Consider the following 25,397-nt stretch of genomic DNA (forward strand, 5'->3'; position numbering starts at 1 on the left):
AAGGTAAAACATTTTCCTTAGAAAATGTTCATTGCCTGTGTTATGAAACATAAAGGAGTTATTCTCTAAGGGGACTATTTGCACAATCTCAGCATTGCATTTCACTCAGTGGCTCTCCTTCAAAAGCTGAAAATTAGTGTACATGTTCTGATAGCCATGAATCACAGAAAAAAATAATAGGTCTACTTTTCATCATTCTTATTTAACAGTTCAGTCTCACAGCGTAGCCTAGGGCAAAATCTTGGTAGAAACTAAGCAAAGAAAATGTAGAAGGTAAAAGTGTTACTAGGATTTGATGCTTCAAAGTGCTTTAGGTTCATCATTTATTTACCAAATATTTCTTTTCTAATACTTTGCTACAAACTTGTTTTGGGCTTCCTATTTACAAGTGAAATGCTAGTTTGTCTGAGCATGTTATTTTATCTCACTGAATTTCACTTTCCTCATCTTTCCAAATAAGGACACATCAGTTCTCATCTTACAGGGTTATCTATCTATCTATCTATCTATCTATCTATCTATCTATCTATCTATCTATCTATCTATCTATCTGTCTATCTATCTATCTATCTATCTATCTATCTATCTTTTGTGCCCCTACTGGGGCTTGAACTCAGGGCCTAGGTTTCTCCTTTAGCTTTTTTGTTCATGACTGGGCTCTATCACTTGACCTACACCTCTACTTCTGGCTTTTTGTTCTGTTTCAGTAAAAGGTAAAAGTCTATCGGATTTGTCTGCAAGGGCTGGTTTCATACCCAGATCCCCAGATTTCCGGCTCTTTAGTAGCTAGGATTACAGGTATGAGTCACTAGCATCCAGTAGGATTATTTTTAGAATGTAAGTTAACTTGGACTTTGTAAACAACAAACATCCAATAAATGTTAGCAGACATGACTGTTGCTGATATTATTAAAGACAGAGGCTTGTGTTATACAAAAGCCTGGGTTTTCCATAGAGAAAGCAGCTCAGTGCTAATAAGCAGGGTGGTACCTGCCAGCCCTTCCTGGATATGTGCAGGGAGAGAGGACAGTGGCCACAGTTCCCAAAGGATAGATCAAAGCATGATGAATGTCTCCTTTATGTGGTCTAAGGTTTTGGTAAATCATTATTGTTATTGTTATTCTTATTACTATTGTTATTTGTGTTGGCCTTGGGGCTTGACCTCAGGGCCTGGAAACTGTCCTTTAGATTTCTTTTGCTCAGACTGGCATGCTACCACTTGAGCCATAGCTTCATTTCTGGCTTTTTACTTCTTAATTGGAGATAAGTGTCTAATGAACTTTCTTGCTTGGACTGGCTTCAAACCTTGATCCTCATTTCTCAGCCACCTGAGTAGTTAGGATTACAGGTTTGAGCCACTGGGCATCTGGCAAAGTCACTATTTTGAGTAGGAAACCAGACAAAAAAAGACTTAGTTATTCACAAGATAAATTTTTTTGTGGTATTAACTCATAATCTTGGTATTTATTAACTCACAATCAGAGAATTCCTCAGGAAAGACTATTAAATAAGTTTTCTAATTCTGACTCTGGCTTTAATTTAGACTGGCAAATTCTCATTTGGACAATGGGACTTTGATAATTCTACCAGCTTTGAAATCTGTTTTCAGAATCCTGAGCCTAATCTGAGTTGGTTTCAACATCTGACAGTTGTCTTTCTTCCTGAAAATTTCTGAAGCAATCATCAGAAGAGGCCTCTTTTTTTTTTTTTTTTTTTTTACCTAGTTACTTAACTGTCCACAAGAATGCATGGAAATTAGGAAAGTTGTGCATTGCGTTTTTTAGAGTGCTAAACATAATATTTAACAAAATTACCTTATTTTGAGGTGAAACTAAGGTTAGCATGTCCCAGGGTATAATAGCAGTAAATTACAGAGCCAGGAAGCGAAGAGGGGACAGCTTGTCCCTACTGGATAGTCTATATTACACAGATAATTTATGGAAGATGTCCTTTTGCCTCTGGGATAATAATAGGTTAAAATGGATATCATTTAATTTGTGTCAACAGATAGGAAGAAAAAAAAGGTTAAACAAGAAAAAAACACTTGAATACCTTCTGTAAAGCTGTGGAAGATATGGTGCTACCTAAATATATTATATATATAGTCTTAAATGTGATATAAGAAATAGATATAGTTTAAAGACAGAGGAAAGAATTTTATAAAGAAAAACTGTTCCTACACAATGAAAAATTTCATCTGCTGTGTTTTAGAGCTTTATTGAGCCATTATTCCTAACAATAACTTTTACATACATAAAATGTCTCAGCGGTAAGTTTAGCCAGACCTACATACTCATGGAAATATACACAGCCATTAGCTCCATCAGTTTTATCTTGCTTTTCTCCAGCCTCTCTCATTGTTAATTCTTCCCTTCTCCCCTCCTGAAATTACTGATATGCTTTCTGCTAGATTGCTTACTTTGTTCTTTTTTGAATTTTATGTAAATGCATTCATATGTTATGGATTTTTATTTTTTGTCAGTACTAGGTTTTGAACTCAGGTCTTGCACTTGCTTGACTGGTGTTCTACTACTTGGGCCATGTCTCCAGCCTGACTTTTTGCTAGTTATTCACATACTTTTCTGCCAGAGCTCATCCTGAGACTTAAGCTTCTAGCTCTCAGTCTGTAGCTAGGATTACAGTTGCAAGCAACTGGCTCTCATCTTTCATCTAATTTATTTTGCCCAACATAATTATTTTGAGTTTTATCCCCATTGTTCCATGAATTAGTATTTCAGTCCTTTCAAATGCTGAGGATTATTCCATTATATGAATGTACCACCATTTATTTTTTCATTCACTTGTTAATGTAAGTTTGCTTGGATTCCAGTTTTGCATAATTAAAAATGAAGCTGTCTTGAGCATTCATCTACATTGACTTTGATTTCTGTTAGGAAATCTTCTAAAATGGAACAATTCATTTCATATAGTAAGAATGTGTGCTTTTGAAATTTTATACTTACACCAGCTTGTGGACTCTTTTTGCATTAGTTAAAATAAGATTTTCCCCTTTTACTTTTTTAATTAGGAAAATAATATGATTTTCTGAACGTTAAATCAACCTGCTGCCACTTATAAAATTCCTACTTGATAGTGATTTACTTTTCCTTTTATAGATTGTTGGATTAGACTTGTTAAGTTTTATTATGAGTGTCTCCATATATGCAGTAATGTATGTGTAATTTTCTTGTAAGCTGTTGTCTAATTTCAATAACATACAAATAATAAACTTGGTCTCAGGAGACCAACTTTCTATTTTATAGAATTCCCTGGCAAAATCACTGGGCTAAAACTTTCTTCATGGGAATGGTTCTAACCACAAATAAACTGAATTGATTAAAATTTATTAAAATTAATTTGAGATTTTAAAAGATTTGACATTATTCAAGCTATAGATTTATTCTTGAGTGAGTTTTGGTAATTTATGTCCTTCAAGAAATTTGTCCAGGGCTGGGAAGGTGGCTCAGTGGTAGAGCACTTGCCTTGCATGCTCAAGGCCCTGGGTTCGATTCCTCAGCACCACATAAGAAAAAAGCCAGAAGTGGCGCTGTGGCTCAAGTGGTAGAGTGCTAGCCTTGAGCTGAAGAGCTGAGGGACAGCGCCCAGGCTCAGAGTTCAGGCCCCACGACTGGACCCAAAAAAAAAAGAAATTTGTCCAGTTCATCTAAGCTGCAGAGTTTGTTAGGATAAATGCTTTTATACGATTATTATTCTTTTAATATATGTAAAATCAATAATGACTTCATTTTATCTCTAATATTATTTGTGTGTTTTCTATTTTTACTTGCTTATTCAGTCCAAAAGTTTTCATCAAATATTTTTAAATTTTTAAAAATCATTACTCCTTCAAATGATTTCCATATCTTCTCTCCCTCCCTTTCTAACATCTCAATGTGTAAAATCTAATGAAAATGATTGTTTAGTGTTTCTGTTATTCTACAAAGTGTGATTTCTGAGTTTACTTCTATTGATGTTTTTTTTTTCTCTTTCATTTTGAATACATTTTCCTTTTTGGTTGACTAGTGGCTTTAAAATTTTTTTAAAATTTAATTTAATTTTATTTGTGAACATACTGTACAGAGGAGTTTCAATTACACGGGCAGAATAATGCATACATTTCTTACCAAGCATTGCAGCCTCCTCCTTTGTTTACCCTTCACATCCCTTCCCAGCCTCCCCCCACCCCCCCATGCTTTAAAATTTTTTAAATTAATTTTATTAATTTTTTGTTTATGTACCAAGGAATCAAACCCAGGGCCTCAGGCAAGCTAGGCAAGCAGTCTACCACTAAGCCATATTCTCAGTCCCTGAATAGTGGCTTTTTATTGGATTCTTGAAGTAAGTTTTACTGTGTTGAGTATTAGGGACATATGAATATTTCTGTGATGTTCATTGGTGACATTACAGAAAAAACATGTAGCTTTTTGCCTATATTCATAATTGGAATAGATATTATACCTTTATCAAGGGTTAGTATGTTTTTACCCATTCAGATTAATGTCCTGTGAATTCTATCAGAGAATTATGTCAGAGGTCCTTTGAAGGTCATGGACCACAGCTTTAAAAGCCACTAAGAGCTTAGAACAGAGCTCAAAGTTGAAACATATTTTTCTTTGTTTATTTAAATAAAGTTAAAAAAATCAAAGCTAGTGGCAAGAGGGAAGAGTGTAATTATGAAAACCCCAAAGACTAACTACTACAATGGAATGAATTAGATCTAAGATAAAAGCAGTACTCACTGGACATGATGTTGAAAGCGAGTGGTACAATTTATGGGAAGGACAGAAGGGAAAAACTCAGAGAGAGGGAAAGAGTGACATGGTCCAAAAAGAAATGTACTCTTTACCTGACTTATGTAACTGTAACCCCTTTGTATATCAGCTTTATACTCATAAACCAACGAACAGGTTGGCAATGCCAAGGGCAGAGGGAGGGCTTTAAGGCGAGTAATCCAGGGAATTGAGGTGGTTGTTGACACATGCGATGGAGAAGAGTGGATAGAAGACCGTGGGAAGAGGAAGGGCAGTTCAGTATCTGTCAGACCCAAGAAAAGCACGGAATTCCAGTTTGGGAGGCAGCCGTGGTCCTGAACTGGAGATATGACACCCCGTCTCCTCCAACAAGCTGTTGATTGACCCCCACACACTGGGGTCAGGGTACAAGCTTTCAAGGCATGCCAGTCTGTGTGGTAACAACTGAAAAAGCAGTATCCAGTAGGTAGGGGCAGGGCCAGGCCTCAGAGAATGGAGGCTGGGAAAAGTGTGGATTGAGGTGGGGTGATAATAAAATGCTTTTTATGGCGGAGTGCTGAGGAGAAAGAACATCCAGAGTGGGGCTTTGAGGCCTATGGTGGGGGTTGGGAAGGTTCAGAGGAAAGAGGCAGAATGGAGATAGAGAAATGGGGCCTGCAGTTAGGTGGAGACTGAAGAGCAGTCCTGGGGTGCACCTGCTGCAATATGGGGCTCAGTGAGGTGAGGAGGAGAACTGTGGACTGTGTCTCTCTGCTCCAGTGAGCAGGGCTTCTCAGGCTCTGCCTAGGAATGGAGGGCTGGGCTGTATGTGCTAGAGCTGACCTGTATCCTGAGTGGGGTGCATTATATCCTTGCATGAGTTACCTCAACCTTGAGCATCACAGGCGATATTCACACCTCACTTCAAGGTACTGTGTTCACTCATGGCTTGCTTGCTCATGGATAGAATAAGATTCTCATGTGATGTTTTTTTGCCCCCAACATAGACATAAATGTAGTCTTAGGAGATGCCTGGGGAAGTGTGGGAAAGATTTTGTCTTGTGATGTTAATGTGTCGTTGGTATTAACGATCAATTTTGTACGACTGAAATCAAAACTGGAGAGCATGTGGGACAAACATGCTGGCAGGTGAAGAGTTACCTGTTTGTTGCAGGTGGGTTCTTCAGCCTTGCCTGAGCAGTCGGGCTGGACGCTGTTTGCAGCACCCAGAGACAAAGTGCTGGTGTCTCTTTCAGTGGAACACGTGGTGGACTCCGTGTTTTCATCAGCTTTTTGAATATCCTTGAGTAGAGAAGGGCAGGTTTCATTAGAGTACTGTCTAAAATATTCCGAGGAACTGTATTAAGGGTCCTTTGACAACTGCCATTGCTTTTGCTACTCTAGTATTCCTCATGATAGAGATTAGAACTAGGGAGAGCCAAGAATGCACCTGTCTTGGCCCATCCCAAAGCTGGTAAGTGGCAGCTAGCTTGCAACAAAGCCTGGAGCTCACAGCCTTCCTGACTTTGCCCTGCTGTGGTTTGGAGTCCTCTCAATAGCTTGAACACCATGGTTTCTGTGGTTGTAGTGAATTCTCACAATTGAGCCAAGTTTGAGGCAAGTTGTATAGTCAATGTTTTAAAAAATGAGTTACTAGTCTTGAGCAGGAAAGACCGTGAGACCCGTATCTCCCTTATCTCCAGTAAAGCAGCAAAAAAGCTGGACATGGAAGGTGGCTTAAATGCTAACCTTGAGTGAAAAAGCTGAGGGACAGTGACGAAGTCCTGAGTTTAAGCCCCAGTACTCTCTCTCTCTCTCTCTCTCCTCTCTCACAGACACACACACACACACACACACACACACACACACACACACAGGAGATATTATTTACACTTATTCATAGTATATTAAGATTTAAAGTGATCTTGTTATTTCGGACTAGACATAATTTTAGGTAACTGGAGACTACTAAATAGGGTGTTTGATATTTTTATGTATTTATTAGAACCAACATTTTTGTTTTTCCTAAATTGTGAAAAACACATATTCATGATCTAATAAAAAAAAAGAATTTTAAAAACAAACAATGTTGGGACTGGGAAAGTGGCTTAGTGGTACAGTCTTGCCTTGTATGCCTGATGCCCTGGGTTTGATTCCTCAACACCACATAAGCAGAAAAAGCTGGAAGTGGTGCTGTGGCTCTAGTGGTAGATTGCTAGCCTTGAAGAGCTGAGGACAGTGCCCAGGTTCAGAGTTCAGGCCTCATGACTGACCAAAAATAAACAAATAAACAAAAAACATAATGTTATTCCCAAGAAAGAAATAATTGTGAGTTTTTTTTCTAGTCCTGGGGCTTGAACTCTGGGCCTGGGCATGGTCCCTGAGCTTCTTTTGCTCAAGGCTAGCACTCTACTACTTGAGCCACAGCGCCACTTCCAGCTTTTTCTATTTACATGATACTGAGGACTTGAACCCAGGACTTCATGCATGCTAGGCAAGCACTCTACCACTAAACCACATTCTCAGCCCAGAAATAACTATACTAGTTGTTAAAAATATCAAAAGCTTTCAGTTGGCTTTCCTGTTTTCTTTTACTGTTAGTTATTTTGGTTTTAAAACATTAAAATTAATTACTTCATAATTCTTTCATAGAATAAAAATCATGCAAATTCAATAGTCAAATCGCCGCTTAACTAATATTTTTAAATGAAACATGAAATTTGGACTAATGTACAATAAACCTAGAATTAGGTTTTGCTTTGTTTTGTGTGTTTGCTTTTGGCACCAGTGCTGGGGATAAAACTCAGGGCTTGGCTGCTGTCCTTGAGCTTTTTTTTGCTCAAGACTAGCACTCTACCACTGGAGCCAGAGCTTCACTTCTGGCTTTTTGGTGGTTAGTTGGATAAGAGTCTCATGGACATTCCTGCCTAGACTGGTTTCGAACTGACATCTTTAGATGTCAGCTTCCTGAAGCATTAGGGTTATAGGCATGAGCCACTGGTGCCCGGCAGGGTTTGTTTGTTTACTTAGTGTGTGTGTTTGCACACATGTGCACGCTGGTACTACAGCTTGATCTCAGGTTCTGGGGGCTGTCCATTAGCGTTGTCACTCAAGACTGGTTTCAAACTAAGATTCTCATATCTCAGTCTCCTCACTAGCTAGGATTATAGATATGAGCCACCAGAACCTTTTCAACTTTTGTCTTCCTCTCATTACTTCATAGGATATGTTCAGAAGTAGTTCATTTTAGCATCATGGCTTAACGTCTGAAGTTATAAATTTTGTGAAGCAACAGAGGCTCATAACTTTTTAAATGTTCCAATTGGCAAAAAGGTAGGAGCAGCCAGCTAAAGTAGAATGGCCCAACCAAGAAGGTTGAGATGACTTCTTCATGGAAAAACTGCCTTCCAGGTTACAAGGAAAAAACTGGAGTGCAGCTGTGAGACAGCAAGGCCGATTCCATCTGGGCTGCTCATGGGCCCCAAGCAAGAAATCACGTCAGATCCACAGGGTGTCTCATGACTCGCTGACACATGGCCGTGAGGAATGTCTATTTGCCACGTGCGTCCAGAATTATCATGCCCCTTTGGATTGTCCGATGTGCGTTTTACCTTTCCTTGAGGGTCTGTGTTTGGTACACAGCCTGGATCTGTCTGTGTATCTCTTCACCAAGCGGATATTTATTGAATGCCAGTAAGTAGGATTAAATGCTTCCTGCACGTTTCCAACCTCAGTCTACCCTTGTTACCTCACTTTTCCTCACTCTTTCCCCAACACTCACCTTGGCACATGGATGACTGACTGCCTTTCTGCCTCAGTTTTATATCAAGTACCCTTTTAGTTCCTTGCAGCTTCATCTCTCCCTTCTCTTCCGACTTTGTAAACCTTAAAAGACTCTTCCTCGAGGTCTTCTATGGGGCCATACAGCTCTCTGGGTCCTTATCAATATTAATTTTTATTTCTCCTTGGACCATCTGATTTCATAATTTTGCATTTTGCCTTGATAGCTGAGTGTTTATTATGTGTATAGCTCTTTGTGTTCTAACATATAACAAATTGCAGCATGAAATCAGAAGCCTTATTTGTAGTGTGCCTGGCCTATATTAGCCATTACATAGCATTTTATTTTATTAATTTCATTTTGGTGCTAGTGATTGAACTCAGGGCCTTGTGCATGCTAGGCAAATGCCCTGAGCTATATCCTTGACCCTTTTTAGAGCCATTAATCTAACTTCTGTCATACTTCTCATAATGCCGAGGCAATGAAACATGCTCAACTTCTTCATAGGAACCGTGAAACAACCTTGGTTGCTTGGTGAAAGCCAAGATCTCTAATTTTTAGTAAAGTATTTGTTACCTCCGAAAAGTTAAAACCAGGGACCAGTATCTCATGACTATAATTCAAGCAGCTGTGAAAGCTGAGATCTAGATGATGGAGGCTCAAAGCCAGGCTGGGCAGAGAAGTCCATAAGACTCCATCTTTAGAATAGCTCACAAAAAGCCAGCCTCTAGGTTTGGCTCAGTTGCTAGAGCACCAAGAAAGCAAGTATGAAGCCCTAAATTCAAATTCTGGGGCCCAGAAAAAAGAAAATGTGTCACTGTAAGGTTATTACCTGGGACATTGCAAGAGAATAGTACAGGCCTTGCTTTGCTATTAGTTCAGCATGTGTTCCTTTCTCCACCACCATCCCATCCTTTATTGTGACAATCAGATCTGCCCCTCGAATAGTAGAAAGTCGGTGAGCTACTACAATTGTTGTCCGGCCTTTGCTTGCCTATGGCACAGGATGTATGAAAAAGAAACATTAATTAGTACAAATAACCTGTTCAGTAGTCAAGAAAGTCCTTTCCTAGTATTATTTTCAATATGTAAGAATCTTATCTTTGGATATAGACATCTGGAAATCTTAGTAGATTAGGGAAACTATTAGCAATTAGAAAAAAAGGAAGTCAGAAAGTGAACTTGATTTCCCATTAGTGGTTTTTGATAACCATGCTACTTTAGAACTAGAAAGGACCCAAATGATCATTTCAGAGCTATCTAATAGGAGAAACCAAAAGGAACTAGCTTAAATTCATTATTTGCTACCTTTAAAATAGGGCTATTCCACATATAGTTGAGTACAGTCTCAACTGTATCTGTAATTCAACTCATTTGTATTTGTAATTGTATTTCAATGGTTAGATCCCATTTATAGCGTAAACAAGGAAAAATGTACACATTATAGGGGTTGACATTGTGGATTTCCAAACCACACACACACACACACACACACACACACACACACACACACACACACACACACACACACACACACACACACACACAGGAGGCAAAATTAGGAAGTGGAACATTACCAGCACCCAGATGCCAGCCCATGACCTGTCCAATAATATACCTTACCCACCCAGGGGAGCCACTATCTCATTTCTAGCAGCAGAGATGACTTTTGCCTTCCTCCTTTCTTCCTCCTCCTTCTCTCTTTCCCTTCCTCCTCCTTTCAGTACCAGGGCTTCAACTCAAGGTATTGCAATTGCTCCGTTTGCTTGTTCAGTTGATGTTTTCCTGTGTAAGCTATGCCTTCAGCCTGGCCTTTTGCTCATTACTTGGACATGGAGTCTCACAGACTTTTCTGCCTGGGCTATCATAAATCACCATCCTCTGAATCTCAGCCTGTTGAGGAGCTAAGATTATAGATGTGAGTGACTGGCTGACATTTTATATTTTACACTAATGGAGTCATGTAGTATATAGTTTTCTGTATCTGGGTCTTTTTGTTGTTTTTCAGTATTATATTTTTCCTCCATTTGGTGGCCTAGGGTTGTAGATAATTCATCCTTTTTTTCTTTTTTATTATATATATTTTGTTGTAAAGGTACTGTACAGAGGGGTTACAGTTACATGAGCAAGGTAATGAGTCCATTTCCTATCAAGCATTGTTACCCCTCCTTTGTTTTTTTCCCTACCATCCCTTCCCTCTCCAGATAATTCATTTTTATTACTGGGTAAAGTTCCACTGCATGATACACCTGGCCTTATCCAACCTACCTTTGATTTGGATTTGAGTTTTCCATTGCTTAAAGTTATGTATAGATTCTTATATATGCTTCATGTGAGTATGTAATTCTACAAGGTGTACTCTACTGTGGGAAAGGACTTGATGGGTCACAGGGCCTGTGGTCTGCTGTGCTGATCTGTTGTGCGGACCTTGCCAGCTTTACAAAGTGGTTGCTCCACCTTCAAAGCCCCAGCAGTGTGGGAGTCTCACTACCTTCCCACCCATGGTTGGCTTGTTAAGAGGAAAAAAAGCTAACATAATGTACAAACATGTTCTGTTTTTAGTAGGCGTTTGTTCCTATGAATGCACATGAACAACTGCTTGCTTTCTTTCTTTGCTAGTACTGGGGCTTAAATGTAGGGCTTTGTGCTCTCATTTGGCTTTTTTGCTCAAGGCTGGTGCTCTGCAAGGCTGGTGCACCTCTTGAGCCACAGCTCCACTTCTGGCTTTTTTGCTGGTTAACTGGAGATAAGGGCTCAACAGATTTGTCTACTCAGGTGGATTTGAACCACAATCCTCAGATCCCATACTCCTGAGTAGCTAGGATTATAGGCATGAGCCACTGGCCCCAGTCAGAGGTAGATTCTTGAGGTAGTTGAGTACCATGCTTATGTGAGTGGTCACGATCTAGGCCCCAGTGCTGGCTTCACTATGGCTCAGGTGTTAGGTAACCTCTTTGTGAACCCCAATGGGAAGATGGGAGAGTAAATGGCATACGTAGCTCATGTGAGAACTGTTATCAATGCGTGTTACCTCTCAAACAATAGCCTACCAAGAGTCTTGGGGTATCTAGGAGTCTCTTACATATTACATGGAAATCACTTTGTATAAGGATATTGGTATATTCTTTTTTTTTGCTGATGAAATATAATTATTTTCCCTTTCTTAAGCCAGATTCCCAAGGGTACCTCGATTGATCAAATTCACTTCTCTAAAAGATGTTAGCTTACCATTTAAAGGTAAGCCTTACAAAGATGAGCTTGCTGAAGGAGGCTTACCAGATGGCCAATGACATCAGCAAGAGGCAGATTGTTTTGTCTTTGTTTTTCTGGCTTCAATCCAGCCAAGGAAATCCCCTTGTAGAAATTCCCTTTCTGTTCCTAATTACCCATCGTGTTGCTACAAATAGTTAAAAATAAATCATAAATTCTCTAAATCCACATATAAGCATAGAGAAAGACATGTAATGGTTACAGAACATACACACCAGAATGTGTGTGTGTGTGTGTGTGTGTGTGTGTGTAAAAATTGCTCTGACCTTGAGTGACTATTTATTAGAGCTTAATGAGGAAAAATAGTCTACACAATGGAGTTTTCTTATTGATTAATGCTCTAAGTTGTATAATGTAAGGGATCTCAGAAGACCCACAACATACTGGATCCGAACCAGCAGCAAAGTAGAAGCTTGAGCCTTAGACATAAACCTTTATCCACCAACCTTAGATGCTTTTGTTTTGTTTTGGTAGTCCTGGGGCTTGAACTCTGGGCCTGGCAGCTGTCCCTGAGCCTCTACCACTTGAGCCACAGCACCACTTCCAGCTTTTTCTGAGTAATTTATTGGAGATAAGAGTCTCACGGACTTTCCTGCCTGGACTGGCTTTGAACTTGATCTTCAGATCTTAGCTTCCTGATTAGCTAGGATTATAGATGTGAGCCACTGGTGCCTGGCACAAGCCTAGATTTTTCTCTTGAACAAGATTGGTGATTGGTTGTATTTTTACAGGACCAGTGAGGGGGAAAAAGATTGGTGATGCACAACTAGTTTATAGTAATTTTAAGTACAAAGCTGGCACAGGTGGCTCATGTCTGTAGTCATAGGTACTCAGGAAGCTAAAACTAAAGATCATGGTTTGAAATCATCCCAGGCAAGAAAGTACATGAGACTCTTATCTCCAATTAGCACCCAGAAAGGCTGGCTGTGGAGCTGGTTTCAAGTGCTAGAGTGCAAATTCTTAAGTGGAGAAGCTAAAGAGCACCACTCAAGCCTTGAATTGAAGAATCAGGGTTGGGGAGGGGGGAGGGCAGAGAGAGAGAGAGAAGAGAGAGAGAGAGAGAGAGAGAGAGAGAGAGAGAGAGAAAGAAGGGGAGAGGGAGGATGGAAGGAAGAAGAGAGAGAGAGGGAGAGGGAGAGAGAGAGAGGGAGAGAAGCACTTCACTTTTAGTACTATCCTGAATCACACTGATACAAAGTCTTTTCTATTTATTTATTTATTTATTTATTTATTTATTTATTTATTTATTTATTTATTTATTTTTTTGTGCCAGTATTGGGACTTGAACTCAGAGATTACAGGTGTCAGCCACCAATGCCTAGCTTTTTTTTTTTTTTAATTGGTCGTGGGGCCTGAACTCTGGGCCTGGGTACTGTCCCTCAACTATTCAGCTCAAGGCTAGCACTCTACTACTTGAGCCACAGTGCCACTTCCGGCTTTTTCTGCTTATGTGGTGCTGAGGAATTGAACCCAGGGTCTCATGCATGCAAGGCAAGCATGCTACCACTGAGTCACCTGCCCCTCCCCCAAAGTCTTTTCAAACCATGTTTCTTTGCTGCCTGTTAAGGGTCATGGGTTGTTTCAGAGAGGACCAGAGTGACCAATCAATGCCTTTCCCCCAGAGTCCACATTCTGCTAGGAGAACCTACATGCCCTTGGGAAGCGCTGTGTCCTATTTAAGGCCAATCTGAAGGAAAAGGGCAGGGGGAGGGGGAGGAAAGGAATGATATCCCACAAGAAGCATGGAACCCAGCAGCATAGAGTTCACTGCGAGGAGGTTGGCTTTCCTTTAAGGTGAAATGGGGAGTGATTGGAGGATTCTCACAGAAGCATGATGTCATTGGACTTTAAACTTAATAGCAAAGCAAGGCGGTGGAGACTGAGGAGGGTGTGGTGTAACTAGGAGTGAGCTGTTGCAATAGTGCTAGTGAGGACAGAACTGATTTTTTTTTCTTTCATTGCTGTTTTTCAGTTAAAACCTACCTTTGCTTTAGAAAACATTTGGCTTATGGGTTTTTTTTAATGACTATTGGTTAGTTTCACTGATTCTACTACTTCCTGTAAGTGGAAGATAATGAGATTAAAAAAAAGAGGTGTTAATAAAACAATATAGGAGGGGAGGCAGGATTCCTAGGAACAGGGAATACATTGCATTGTGCCCTATTTTGTTAGTTAGCAACTTGCATGTGTTTGAAGCTGCAAAAATATGCTTATTTGCTGGTTGCTGGTGGCTCATGTATGTAATCTTAGCTACTCGAGAGGCTGAGATCTGAGGATTGCAAGTCTGTGAGACTCTTATCTGCAATTAACCACCAGAAAACCCGAAGTGGCGCTGTGGTTCAAGGTGGTAGAGCACTAGCCTTAAACAAAACAATCAGGACAGCTGCCAGGCTGTGAGTTAAAGCCCATGACCACCACCAGCAACATCAACATGAAAAAGAAAAAGAAAAAAGAAAACAAGTTCTTTACTGGCTCTCTGCTGATAGCTCCTGCCTGTTCAATCCTATCTCTATGCAGGAAGCCTGGTTCAGCAAGATCAAGGTCTGAGCCCAGCCAGACATGAAATCCCTAACCTCTGTCTCAATAGGTGAGCAGGTGGTGTGCAACTGTCATTTCGGTTATCCTAGGAAGTAGGAGTTAAGGTCTCATCTGGCCCAGGTAAAAAGTAATAAATACCCTGTATCAAAAAGAAGCAGTAATGGCCAGGTACTGGTGGTTCATACCTGTAATCCTATCTACTCAGGAGGCTGAGATCTGAGGATCGAGGGTCAAAGCCAGAGCTGGCAGGAAAGTTTGTGAGACTCTTATCTCCCATTAACCACTAGAAAACTGGAAGTGGTGCTGTGGCTCAAGTGATAGAGCGCTTGCCTTGAGCTGAAGAGCTCAGGGACACTACCCATGCCCAGAGTTCAAGCCCCATGTCTAATAAAAACAAAGAAAAAAGCAGTGATAAAAGAGCTGGGGGTGTGCCAGCTAAGCAAGCGTGAAGACTTGAGTTCAAACCCAGTACTACGACACAAACCAGAAAAAAAGTCTGCTTTCATGGAGTTAGGCTGTATCATGTATCATGTAGCAGGGCTACCCAGGGCTCTCAGATAGACTGGCATCAAGGAGACACACTGAGTCAGAGACCTCTTCACAGACCTGAATTTACAAGCTCTGTTGGGCACTGAGGTGGATTCTTGTTTCCTCACTGTGTCTAGGTCTGGCTTCTCCCCTTTGCCATGAGCCATTTCCTAAGAAGCCCAAGGAGCATCTAACTCACCAAGCTAGAATTTCATCGGTTACCCTCACCCCACAAGAGACCAGAAATCCTCACCTGAAGCAGATTTGCACCTCTCCTTCCACACTGACCCATGATAAAAATAAAATTAATACAGCAAATAGTTGTAGGGCTTGAATTCTGGGCCTGGGCGTTATTCCTCAGCTCTTCAGCTTAAGGCTAGCACTCTACCACTTGAGCCACAGCACCATTTCTGGTTTTCTGGTGGTTTATTAGAGAGAAGAGTCTCATAGACTTTCTTGCCTGGTCTGGCTTTGAACCTTGTTCCTCAGATCTCAGCCTCCTGAGTAGCTAGGATTACAGGTGTGAGCCACTGGCACCCAGCTAGCAAATATTCTGGTACACCAGTGTGATTATAGTTACACACCCTGGTGTGTAAGGGAGAAAAATGAATACTCATGGCCATAGTTGTGGGTTCCCAGTGGTTAGTGGGGGGAGGTTGGAGGTCCACATCTGTTGGAGTAGATAGACGCAAGGGGTCTTCATGCATGCATATGCATCATACATTGCCCCAATTCAAGCACTTACTGCTTCCTCACCGTAGGAGTATCTAGCACTTAGTACCATGTGGCAGATCTATGCGCTCTTGCATTTCAAATAACAGTGAACCAAGAATATGGGAAGAAGAAATGCTTCTGTTCACTTACCTTCTCCAGCGCAGCTTGAACAACTGATTCACTCTCGGTATCGAGCGAGGAGGTAGCCTCATCTAAGATCAAGATTTTGGGGTTTCGAACTAAAGCTCGCGCAATTGCAATCCTCTGTTTCTGCCCTCCACTCATTTGAGCTCCTTTTTCCCCTACCAACGTGTTAAATTTCTAATTCAATAGTGGGAGAGAAACACAGAAATAGAAGACAGGATGATTAGAACAGGAAATGATAAATATAGTGGTGTGTGTGTGGGGAGGGGAGGGGGGGTACTGGGATTTGCTTTGGGGACCTCAGCTTGCCAAGCAGGAACTGTCTCACTGAGACACACCTCCAGAACTCTTTTACATTTTTTTGAGCCTCATTTTCTGCCCAGGTGTGTGCCTGGATGGTCATCTACCTATTTTAAGTTTCCCATTATAGCTCAGATGACAAGTGTATGCCATTACATCAAATTTCTTTCCATTGAAATAGACTTTTCTGCCTGGGCTGGCCTTGAGCCACATGTCTAGCCCACAGATCTTTAACTTCTAGAGACCAATTTTCCTATTTTTAAAAATATCAATCTCAGCCCAGACCCAATGGCTCATACCTGGAATCCTAGCTACTCAGGAGGCTGAGGGCTGAGGATTGCAGTTCAAAGCCAGCCCAAGCAGGAAACTCTGTGAGACTCTTAACCTCCAATTAACGACTAAAAGCTGCAAGTGGAGTTGTGCCTCAAGTGGTAAAGTGCTAGCCTAGAGTCAATGCCTACGCTCTGAGTTCAAGCCCCAGGAGCAGCTGGCGCACCCAAAAATGTATCAGTCTCCTTGGGTGGTGGTGGCTCATGCCTGCACATACTGTAATCTGAGGATCAAGATTTAAAATCAGCTCATACACACAAATCTAACAGCCTCTTTTCCTCAATGAACAGGCAAAAAATTCAGCAGTGAAGCTGTGGCTCCAGTGCTAGAGCCTGAGTTTAGAGGGGAAAAAAATCCAAGAAGGAGCACAAGGCCTTGACTTCAAACCCCAGTATAGAAAGACAGACAGACAGACAGACAGATACACACACACACACACACACACACACACACACACACACACACACACACACACACACACACACATCTCATTGTAGAATAATTCAGATCCAGCTCTGCGAGTTGTGACAAATGAGTTCATCCACGTTAGAAGCACTCACATGAAGAGCTAGCTGCCTTTTGCCTTGTTCAGTCCCTATCCAGCCTGCCTCAGTTTATTTTTTGCTTGTTTATTTTTGTATGGATACTGGGTCTTGAACTCAGTTCCTTCTTCTCTCACTCACTCATGGCTGATGCTCTATCCCTTGATCCAGACCCCCAGTTTTGATATTTTTATTTGGCTAATTGGAGATGAGAGTCTCGTAAACTTTTTCTACGAGATCTGGTTTTGAACCACCAACTTCCAGATCTCAGCCTCCCACTTCCAGATCTCAGCCTCCCGAGTAGCTAGGATTATAATGTGAATCATCTGTCTTTTGAAAATGTAACTTTGTATCAATACTCATTAAGGTCTGATATCTCCTATTTGCCTAGAGTTTCAAGTTCTATTCTCTCTCTCCCCAATTCCCCTCTCTTCCTTGTTCCCTTTCCTCCTCTCCCTTTCTCTTTCTCTTTCTTACCCTTTCTCCCCCTCCCTTTCTTCCTCTCTCTCTCCACACCTGTGCTAGTCCTGCAGCATAAGCCCAGGGCCTAAGTATTGTTCCTTAATTGTTTCCATTCAAGGCTAGCTCTCTACTCCTTGAGCTGCAGCTCCACTTCGGGCTTTTTGGTGCTTAATTGTAGAGAAGAGTTTCATAGACTTTCCTGACCAGGCTGCCTTCAAACCAGGATCCACAGATATCAGCTTCTTGAGTAGCTAAGATTACAGGCAGGAACCAGTAGCGCTCAGCTTTGTATTACCTCTCTTCACAAATACGATTCCACATTTCTTATCTGACATTAACCTCATCCGTATGCAAACAGTCTCTTGCTCTCTGTTTGCCGTGTGTGTGTGTGTGTGTGTGTGTGTGTGTGTGTGTGTTACATTCTCATTTAGGCCACAAGATGGCCTCACAATTAACATTTTGTGTGTGTGTGTGTGTGTGTGTGTGTGTGTGTAGCTGTGCCAGTTTTCAGCTCATTTTGGCCACAAGATGGCCTCACAATTAACATCGTGTGTGTGTGTGTGTGTGTGTGTGTGTGTGTGTGTGTGTGTGACATTCTCATTTTGGCCACAAGATGGCCTCACAATTAACAATGTGTGTGTGTGTGTGTGTGTGTGTGTGTGTGTGTGTGTGTGTGTGTGCGCGCGCAGCTGTGCCAGTTTTCAGCTTGGTCTGATGCGTTTTACCTCCTACTGCTTTGCATTCTTGAACAGCTCTCTCAAGCCAGTCCCAGGTGGACGATGCCTGTCCGCTCTGGGGCAACCCCCGAACCAGCCCTCCCCCCGCCCCCCACCCCCCGTCCTACCTCGGTGGGCTCACCTGCGGGAACTCCATGATGAAGTCGTACGCGTTGGCCTCCTTGGCTGCTCTCTCGATCTCCTCGTCAGTCACTCCGTCTCGTCCAAAGCTAATATTGTTCCTGATGGTCGTCCCGAACAGCACGGGCTCCTGGCTCACCACTCCAATCTGCTCCCGGTAGTGCCGCACGTTTAGGGCTCTGATGTCATTCTGATCCACGGTTATCTGCCAAGACAGAGGAAGAATGGAGGGGGTTGACTTTCACTGAACGCCCTGGCTCGAGGGGTTCCCCTCCTCGGCTCAAATAGCAGCTGAGAAGCCATCAGAAACAGGCTGCTGGGAGCCAGGGCCCCGCGCCTGGCGGTCATCAATCCTAGATGCTCAGGAGACTGAGACCCGACCATTGAGGTTGATGCCATTCTAGGCAGAAAAGTATGCAAAACTCTCAACTCCAATTGACCAGCAAAATCCTGGAAGTGGAGCTGCGCTCAAACTGTAGCGCACCAGCCACGATCTTTGGAAGAAGCTGAGCAAGATCATGGAGCCCTGAGTTCAAGCCCCTTCCTGGAGCTAAAAGCAAAAAAAACAAAATAAAACAAAAGATGAGCTGTGCTGCACATACTAGTTGTGAAGTCAGTAGATTTCTTCTGGTAGATGGAATGAAACAAATTTATAAAAAGACTGTCTTAAAATCTTATTAGAGCACCTTTGTCTTAAGACCCACAAATTAGGTATTAATTATCTATACCAGGTATTAATTACATATGCTTGATATTAATCATATATCAGGTGCTAGTTACATATACTATAACTTACACAGATATAATACTCTAGGTGCCACAAATGTTATTACATGAACTTGAGGGGTTTTGTTTGTTTGTTTTTGTCTTTTCTTTTTTTGGTACTGGGGATCAAACCCAGGACACTGCACTTGCTAGGCAAGCACTTTGAGCTACGTCCCAGCCCTTCTTCAGTTTTGTTTTAAGACTGAATGGGGTGTAAGTTCCAGGCCTTAGGTGGCTTGCTTTTCTTTTCTTTTCTTTTCTTTCCTTCCTTCCTTCTTTCTTTTTCTTTCTTTCTTTCTCCCTCCCTCCCTCCTTTCTTTCTTTTTTCACTTTCTTCTCTTCCTTCCTTCCCTCCCCCTCTCTCTTTCTTTCCTTCCTTCCTTTCTTTCTTTCCTTCCTTCTTTCTTTCTCCTCTTTCTTTCTTTCTCCTCTTTCTATCTTTCTTTCTGCCTTCTTTTTTAACCTTCAATGCCTCACTAACCCACAAAAAGCTGAAGTGTGTTCTGTTCATGGATACCAGTGATCTGCAGTGACCCTGTCTTCCCTTTGCAATGCCGATACATATTCTAATGACAGAAGCCCAAGCATGGTGATTACAGGCTGGCTATTGCTTGCCAACCCTGGCATTTGCCTGGGAACAGGTGAGTATTCTAAATAACTGCTTTATACATAGAATGGTCTTCCAGAAATTTAAGAATGTAACAATAGACTCTGAATCTAAGGTAGTTAAAAAGTGAAATGTAAAGGAAATCAGGCCTTAGGGAGTAGATTTTTTTTGGGGGGGGGGAAGTAGGTGAAACTTTGAACGAAGCAGTAAGAATTATTTATGTGGAAATATTGCATTGTCCATGTAATAACTCTGTCTTGTTTTCCATACTATTAACAAGGGTGAGAAAGTTAAGTGCAATATCAGAGATTAAAGAAGAGAGATATTTTCTATAGATATCATTCTTCTAAAATGATCCGACACATCCTGACATTAATTTTTGTTGCTGTCATTGTTTATTGTTTCTTTTTTTGATAGTCTTACTGGATAGCCCATGCTGGCCTTGAACTTGTGATCCTACCTCAGCTACCTGACTGCTTAGATTACAGGCATGCACCACCATGCCTAGATCAAATTTTGAAAATCTTTGTTAAGTTCTGGACACTATAAAATGTTGTCATAGTTTTGTTTAATATATGAATTTGTTTTTATTGTATCACATTAATACTTGTTCTGTATGTTGTTTAGCTATCTCTGCTTATTAGAATGCAAATCTGATGAAAACAGTGGTTTTTATTTACTGAAGAACCTAGGAATTCCTAGAACCTAGGAATTCCTAGACTCTAGAGATTCCTACAGCCTATTAAAGAAGTAGCAAAACACCTTGTAGTTATAACATAGTGCCTCATATTTTTACACGTGGCTATGATTAAGCATGGTAAATAAATAACTAATTAAATAAATAAAGTCAAAAGACATTTCAAATGAGATCAAAACAAGAAAAATAAATTCCCCCAATTCTTCATGTATACATCACATAGCTCAGTTGATGCAGAGGAGATCACTGAGTGCTAGTGTGAGTGCTTCTATGTTCTTAATTTTGTGAAAATATCCTCTTCAAATGGTAAAAAAACAAAAAAACTTGCCCTTGCTATATCAAAAAGGTTAAAATTACAGTAATTCTCCCAAACACCAAATTAGGTGAGAAATTTAAATGTAGTTTTCAAGAGCACCACTAGATGGCAGTATATAACACATATAAGGTGAATTAAAATATTTTGAGGAAAATTTTCTCACGTTGTGCAGGTGTGATGTTAGAATCTTTGTACTAGTAAAGCATTGTCCTGCATGTGTGTGAGTCACTGGGTTTAGGGGGTAGAACAAATGTGGAAACTGGTAGTACTGTAGTCTACACCATGTAGAGTACTACTCAAGTTATGGACATGCTGATCTACTACTGGATATATGGTATAGATGAATTTGAGTCATTTCAAAGCATTGAACTCTGTGTATTCTGGACATTCCACCATTCATCATCAATGGTGGCATCCTTGGGGCCACCTACCTGTGGATGCCAAGGTTCTAATGCATTTGTTGAATGAACAAATTCATAGGAAAAAAACCCAATATAGTCTCTCTCAGCTTCACTAATAAAAATGAGAAGACTGAGCCCCAGCACACTGGGATAGGTGATATATGCAAGCCATACCATCGGGACCCGCACTTACAAAACCGTCATCAGGATCATAGAGCCTCTGCAGAAGCTGGGCCACGGTGCTCTTCCCGCTGCCACTGGGGCCCACCAAGGCAACTGTCTCTCCAGACTTGACCTTGAGATTCAGACCTTTCAGAACCTTTCAGAATACACGGGTGTAAACCAACAGTTAGGAATAGCTGTAATAGTTGTATGTATTTTCGTGAATTCACTATACAATTATACACACAAAAACACAATTCTTCCGTGACACTCAAGAAGAAATTTTCTTTCATGTTGCATGTCTGATGGCCTATAACTTTGGAAAATAAGCCAGAAAGAATTTTCCATCACTTCTCTCTATAAATAGATCTAGTTGCCAGCTAGCTATACATCTGACCAGGGCCTAATATCCAGAATATAAAAAAAGCTCAAGAAAGGAAAACTCTAGAGAATCAATAACCCAATTAATAAATGAGCAAAGGAGCTAAACATAGACTGTTCTTCTTCTAAAGAACAAGTAAGAATGGCCAATAAGCATATGAAGAAATGCTCAACACCTCTGGCCATAAAAGAAATGCAACTCAAAATAACCCAGATTCCATCTCACTCCAGTAAGATGAGTCAGCATCTGAAAATTCAAACAAATGCTGGCTGAAATATGGGTGAAAAAGCAGCCCTATTACACTATTGGTGGGAATGTAAATAATGCAAACTCTTTGGAAGGCAGTTTAGAGATTTTTCCATAGCTAAACATTGAACTACCTTATGATCCAGCAATACTATTCCTAGGGATCTATCCAGTCTTACAAGTCAGGATATGGTAAAGACACTTGCACATTGATGTTCGCTGCTGAACTATTCCCCATAGCTAAGTTATGGAAAGAGCCCAAATGACCTCCATGAATAAATGGATCAAGAAAATACATGATATATATTTCTTTAAATTTTGCAAATTAATCAGGAAGAATACTAGTACACCATTTGCAGGGAAATGGATGAACTTAGAAAAAAATGTTAAGTGAAATAACTTGTGCTACCAAAGGGTATAATGTTTTCTCTCATATGTAGAACTTAGATCTAAACTATAAAAGTAAATGAAAACATACAGAGGTATATATACAAAAAAGAAATTGACTAAAGGAGAGTAAATTACTGAGAAGAGGATTCCAAAGTTGTAACTTCTCTGAATAATTAGTGAACTGTTAAAGACAGAATAAGAGGACGCTGAAACATGTTTTGTTGGGGAGAGGGAGGATTGAAGGGAAGGAGGGACAGATGACTGGAGAGAGGAATGGTGGGAAAATAGTCATGTCATTCAATGTGTATATACAAAAAAGGAGCCACCTAACTTGAGGGTGTGGGTGAGATTAAGAAATACTGATGGGAGGAGGTGTCATTGATCACGATGCATTGTATTCATAGTTTGACTTGTTGAATTGAAACCCATTTGTACACTACTAAAGATAATAATGATAATACTAACACTACTACTAAAAATAGACAGATCTAAGTCAGGCATGATGACTCAAGCCTATAATCCCAGCGGCTCAGGAAGTAGAGATTGAGAAGACCATGGTTTGATGCCAACTCAGACAAAAAGATAGTGAGATCATGTATGGCCAAATAAGTTGGGAGGGATGGTTCATTTCTATAATCATAGCTACAAAGGAAAATCAGGTAGAAACATCACAATCTGAGGCTTACTTACCCCAGTGGGGATGGGGGGGGGAGGGGAAGAAAACAAAAAGAGAGAAAAAGAAAAAAAGAAAAAGGTGATGTTATCTGAAAGATAATCTTAAGCAAAAAGCAGAGAAGACATCACTAGTCCAGTGAAGATAATAAGGCAACAAAAATGTTTGGAAAATAAATGGCTTTGAAGAGAGAATTTCAATAAACGACTTAGCAAGGAAAAATGAAGAATAAAGATCAACTATCATGAAAATCCCTTGTTACAGTAGAAGTTGATGTCATTACTCATTTTGTATATTTCACTTAAAATCTGGTACTCTTCTTTCCTCCGACAAAACATGATCTGCTAGTAGCTGCTTATTTTGAATTTTAACAATATGGCTAAATACATTAAGCAAATGTAAAATGGAAGGTAATGAGAGACAGCTACATCTTCCCAAGAACTCGCCCAAAACGAAGTGAATGATGGAGAACGCACTGGGTGAGTGTGTGAATGTGTAAGCAAGTGTGTGTGTAGAGTGCAAGGGATGATTGCAGATGCTGAAAGTCTGGGGCAGGGGCAGGGAAAAGGCTCAACACCTGCCTTCCATCAGAAAATCTTGTGATCACATTGAGTTATCCTTGAGAAGTGAGGTAATATCCAGGCACGACCAGTAGGTGGCGCCAACAACCCAAGGCATTTGGTGCGCTCTGAAATCCAGCGTGGAGTTCCCATAAAGCTAAAAAATGCGTGTTAGGCAACTGTAGTAGAAAAAAAAAATACTGGAAACTATAAATAGCTGTTGCAGAGTAATTTGTCCCCTGGGTATCTGTCTGTCTGTCTGTCTGTCTGTCTGCTGTACTCAGGTCTGTAAAGCTCAGGAGCCAAAACCTTGTTCAAAACGATCCTAGATAATCTCATAAGAGAAGATCTCAGCCAGTGGCAGATCAGAAAGCTGCACAATACTGTTGAATTTGACCTACCTTGATGGATGGTCTTGATGGATAACTAAAAGAGACATCTTTGAATTCTACAGTTCCTTCTATGCATTCAGGTTTGTATCCAGTTGTTGAAAAGTTATCTATACTGGGTATCTTGGAGAAATAAAGAGGATGTTATAAAATAGCTTAAAGATGGTTTTCTTTTGTACAATGTTTTCCCTTTCTGTTTTAGAAGGACATTAAGATAGACATAAGATTTGCATAAAACATAGTCCCCTCTGAAAAGCAACTTAAAAGCCACCTTTCTTTCCATTGGCAACTGGCCAGCATGGGTAATACCCATTGTAACAAACCTGATAGTACCTTGTGTATGGTGTCCCTCTTTGCAGTAAAAGTTGTTAGCTCTCAGGGCAATGGGGTCTTACTTTGTCAATAACCTGGAAAATATTAAAGGCAGCTCCCCGGGCAGCTATAAAGTTTTCAAAGTGTGGGGCAGCGGCTCCAACGCAGTAACTACTGTGAACTACACTGAAGAAAACCTGCGGAAACAAGAAATGATCTTTAGCCTTCTGCACCTGAATAAGCAGAACCACCAGGTGAACTACATACTTAGGCTCCCAGACATATTAGAGAAATTGGGTTAGAGAGAATGGAAACTGTGATTAAATACAAAGCAATGCAAACAAACCCAAGGACTCCAAATGCAAATAAACCCAATGACTTTATTTTCTAATATAGAAAAACTTTGTGTGTGTGTGTGTGTGTGTGTGTGTGTGTGTGTGTGTGTGTGTGTGTGTGTGTGTGTGTTGTTGTTGTTGTTTGTTTCTGGTACTAGGACTTGAACTCAGGATCTCATGCTCCAGTTTAGCCTTTTCTCTTTTTTTTTTTCTTTTTCTTCTGCTTTTTTTTGGTCAGTTGTGAGGCCTGAACTCTGGGCCTGGGCGTTGTCCCTTAGCTCTTCAGCTCAAGGCTAATGCTCTACCACTTGAGCCACAGCACCACTTCCAGCTTTTCTGCTTATGTGATGCTGAGGAATTGAACCCAGGGCATCATGCATGCAAAGCAAGCATTCTACCACTGAGCCACCTTCCCAGTTTCATAGTTTGGCCTTTTCTACTCAAGGCTTTATTATGTGAGCCACACTTCCACTCCTTTTTTTTTGCTGGTTCATTGGAGATAAGAATACTTTGGATTTTCTTTTCTTTTCTTTTGCCAGTCCTAGGGCTTGAACTCAGGGCCTGGGCACTGTCCTTGAGCTTCTTTTCCTCAAGGCTAGCACTCTATCACTTGAGCTACAGTGGCATTTCTGGCTTTTTCTGGTTATGTGGTGCTGAGAAATCGAACCCAGGGCCTCATGCGTGCGAGGCAAGCACTCTACCATTAAGCCACATTCCCAGCTCAATATTTTGGATTTTCAAAGCCCAGGCTTTGAAAATATCTCAGCTTCCTGAGTTGGTAGAATTTACAGGTGTGAGGCATGGGTACCCAGCAGGAACAACTTTGAATTTTCCTGTGGTTTTGTGGTTACCACCTGCTGGGCCATCCAAGTAGGAAAATGAGCTGACTGAGACATGATGACCTGAGCATGGAGCTATGGGTAAGGGGATGAGCTTTGGCGCCTGTTAGCCCTTCCCCGGAAAGAA

At 40.9% G+C, this 25,397-nt stretch overlaps 1 protein-coding gene across 6 annotated transcripts in view; it reads right to left on the reverse strand.

Annotated features, from left to right (window-relative positions):
• The window catches only part of Abcb5 (ATP binding cassette subfamily B member 5), a 79,594-nt gene that overhangs the window by 39,978 nt on the left and 14,219 nt on the right, over positions 1 to 25,397 (reverse strand). For 3 of the 6 annotated variants that reach the window (XM_069996120.1, XM_069996117.1, XM_069996122.1), the window contains 7 exons: positions 24,180 to 24,293; positions 23,797 to 23,907; positions 21,176 to 21,301; positions 18,198 to 18,401; positions 15,712 to 15,882; positions 9,344 to 9,505; positions 5,892 to 6,032 (listed from right to left, as the gene is read on the reverse strand). In XM_069996120.1, coding sequence (XP_069852221.1) covers positions 5,892 to 6,032; positions 9,344 to 9,505; positions 15,712 to 15,882; positions 18,198 to 18,401; positions 21,176 to 21,301; positions 23,797 to 23,907; positions 24,180 to 24,293 — 1,029 coding nt within the window. The remainder of the gene's footprint in view (positions 1 to 5,891; positions 6,033 to 9,343; positions 9,506 to 15,711; positions 15,883 to 18,197; positions 18,402 to 21,175; positions 21,302 to 23,796; positions 23,908 to 24,179; positions 24,294 to 25,397) is intronic. The other 3 variants (XM_069996119.1, XM_069996118.1, XM_069996121.1) reach the window with 3 other exon arrangements.

The sequence above is a fragment of the Dipodomys merriami genome, unplaced genomic scaffold (genome assembly GCF_024711535.1).
Source record: "Dipodomys merriami isolate MVZ:Mamm:240054 unplaced genomic scaffold, mDipMer1.0.p SCAF_5, whole genome shotgun sequence".
Lineage (NCBI taxonomy): Eukaryota > Metazoa > Chordata > Mammalia > Rodentia > Heteromyidae > Dipodomys > Dipodomys merriami.